Below are 2754 nucleotides of genomic sequence, written 5' to 3' on the forward strand. Positions count from 1 at the left end.
GGGAAATAGATGGGGAAACAGTGGAAACAGTGTCAGACTTTATTTTGGGGGGCTCCAAAATCACTGCAGAAGGTGACTGCAGCCATCAAATTAAAAGATGCTTACTCCTTGGAAGGGAAGTTATGACCAACCTAGATAGCATATTCAAAGCAGAGACATTACTTTGCCAACAAAGGTTCATCTAGTCAAGGCTATGGTTTTTCCTGTGGTCATGTATGGATGTGAGAGTTGGACTGTGAAGAAGGCTGAGCGCCAAAGAATTGGTGCTTTTGAACTCTGGTGTTGGAGAAGACTCTTGAGAGTCCCTTGGACTGCAAGGAGATCCAACCAGTCCATTCTGGAGGAGATCAGCCCTGGGATTTCTTTGGAAGGAATGATGCTAAAGCTGAAACTCCAGTACTTTGGCCACCTCATGTGAAGAGTTGACTCATTGGAAAAAACTCTGATGCTGGGAGGGATTGGGGGCAGGAGGAGAAAGGGATGACAGAGGATGAGATGGCTGGATGGCATCACTGACTCGATGGACATGAGTTTGAGTGAACTGTGGGAGTTGGTGATGGACAGGAAGGCCTGGCGTGCTGCGATTCATGGGGTCGCAAAGAGTCGGACACGACTGAGCGACTGAACTGAACTGAACTGAAGTTATATAAATTAACATATTATTTATTGTGAAGCAACATTGACAGGCTTAAAGTTAAAATTAAGGCTGCTTACATTTCCTGAAAATTGACATACTTCTCTTGAAAAATAAAGGAACTTCAAAATAGATTTTACTGCAAAGAGGGAAAAGCAGTGATATGTCCAGAATAGGTTACATGTGCAAAACTAATGAATTTGAGAATGCTAAGTGGAATTGTTAAATTGCAGATTGGGCAGATATAGAAAGGGTTAGCAGTTTCAGAGGATTAGAAAAACGCTCAGCTACATAATGCTAGTTCCTTCCGGATTCTTTCTTAGATGTTCTCAGTTTTCTTTAATGCTTGCCCAAATATGTCACTCTCATGGCACAAATTGCCACCCACATACCAATGACAGATATGTTACTTTAGAGTTTCCGGTGTACTGTTCTGCTACTTTTTTGAATAAAATATTAACCTTTTAAGAATGCCATGGAAAGACTGCTTTACTTGTTTATTCCTCAGGGTATAAACGAAAGGATTCAACATAGGGGCAATAGATGTAGTCAGCAGAGAAACTCCCTTATTATGGGCCACTTCATCCTTAGCTGAAGGTTTCACATACATAAAAATGCAGCTGCCATAGGTGATGGAAACCACAATCATGTGGGAAGAACACGTGGAAAAGGCTTTTTTCCTTTCCTGAGCAGAGGGTAATCTTAGAACTGTCCTAATAATGTATATGTAGGACAGAACTATGCACACAAGAGTCGCTATAAAGGTCAAAACAGCACAGAATATAACCAGCTGCTCTATGAACCATGTATCTGAACATGCATTCTTCAGTATTGGAGAAGCATCACAGAAAAAATGGTCAATAAAAGAGTCACAGAATTCCAGGTGAACACTCAGGCCAAAGGGTGGAAGGATAATCAAGAAGCCAGGTACCCAACAAGGGAGAATGAGGCTCCTGCAGACTCTGCTGTTCATGATGCTCATGTAGTGAAGGGGTTTGCAGATGGCCAAGTAGCGGTCATAAGACAGCACAGTCAAGAGGAAAAATTCTGTAGCTCCAAAAAGGACAATAAAAAAGATTTGGCTGAAGCAGGCATTGATGGTGATCATTTTGTCCCCACTTGATATGATGTAGAGGTATGTGGGCACACAGGCCGTTGTGAATGAGATTTCTAAGAGAGAGAAATTTTGAAGAAAAAAATACATAGCTGTTTTTAAATGAGGATCCACAAAGATGAGAGAAATTATGGTCAGATTCCCAATTACACTTAACATATATGTGACCAACAAAAAGACAAAAATCAAAATCTCTAGTTGTGTGTCATTTGTCAAACCCAGTATGATAAATGCTGTTATTGCTGAATGGTTTCTCATCACTGACTTGGTAGTATTGTCTAATCCTCACATGAAAGTCACAGAAATTGGATCTGAGGAACAATTTCAAAATAAGACAGGATCAAATGATGCCTTTAAATGACAATTAAATCAGTCACATGCATTTCCTTCTATAACTTGATTCATCTTTCATGAAATGATGCCCTCAAAAGCCACTGAATGTACCACAGGGAAGATAAAAGCATTTTGTGTGAGTTCAATCATATCTCTGTCCTCTACTGCATGAGAAACCTTGGGAAGGTCATTGAACCAATCTGTGCTCCCACTGTCTTCCTTAATAAGATGGCTTTAATGATAATACTACATCATAGTGTTATTCTGAGAGTTAAATAAGCTATGCCATATAACACTAGGAGATAATAATCTCTGTATAAATGTTATTTTCTTATTTTCTGATGCCAATCTCATAATCTCAAAAAAAATTTTTAATACACATTTAGTTTCTCGTGTAGCATCTCTCCATCTCTCATTATTTTCTTCCTCATCTCTAGATTAATTTCATCAGCGTACAAACTCTCTCTGGTATTCCACATATAATATTTTAAATCTTTCCCATTGAGGAGTAACATTTCTATAATAATTTTAATGTTTCCTATAGCTTTCATATAGTTTTGACATTTAGAAACATGTTAATCTGAATATTCAAAAATAAAAGCAATTTATATCAAGAAAGATGAGTGGGAGGACATAAAACTGAAAGCAGTTTGAAAAAAAATCAACCCATTTT

At 38.4% G+C, this 2754-nt stretch overlaps 1 protein-coding gene across 1 annotated transcript; it reads right to left on the reverse strand.

Annotated features, from left to right (window-relative positions):
• Positions 1–1070: 1070 nt before the first annotated feature.
• LOC104988036 (olfactory receptor 6C2-like) lies at positions 1071–2006 on the reverse strand. The gene has a single exon (XM_010839171.1). The coding sequence runs from the start codon at positions 2004–2006 to the stop codon at positions 1071–1073; it is 936 nt and encodes a 311-aa protein (XP_010837473.1).
• Positions 2007–2754: the final 748 nt, after the last annotated feature.

The sequence above is a fragment of the Bison bison genome, unplaced genomic scaffold (assembly GCF_000754665.1).
Source record: "Bison bison bison isolate TAMUID 2011002044 unplaced genomic scaffold, Bison_UMD1.0 scf7180017864115, whole genome shotgun sequence".
NCBI classification, from domain to species: domain Eukaryota; kingdom Metazoa; phylum Chordata; class Mammalia; order Artiodactyla; family Bovidae; genus Bison; species Bison bison.

Bases quoted from the DNA above. Each gene is read 5' to 3' on its own strand.
- LOC104988036 (XM_010839171.1), bottom strand. From the start codon at position 2,006: ATGAGAAACCATTCAGCAATAACAGCATTTATCATACTGGGTTTGACA.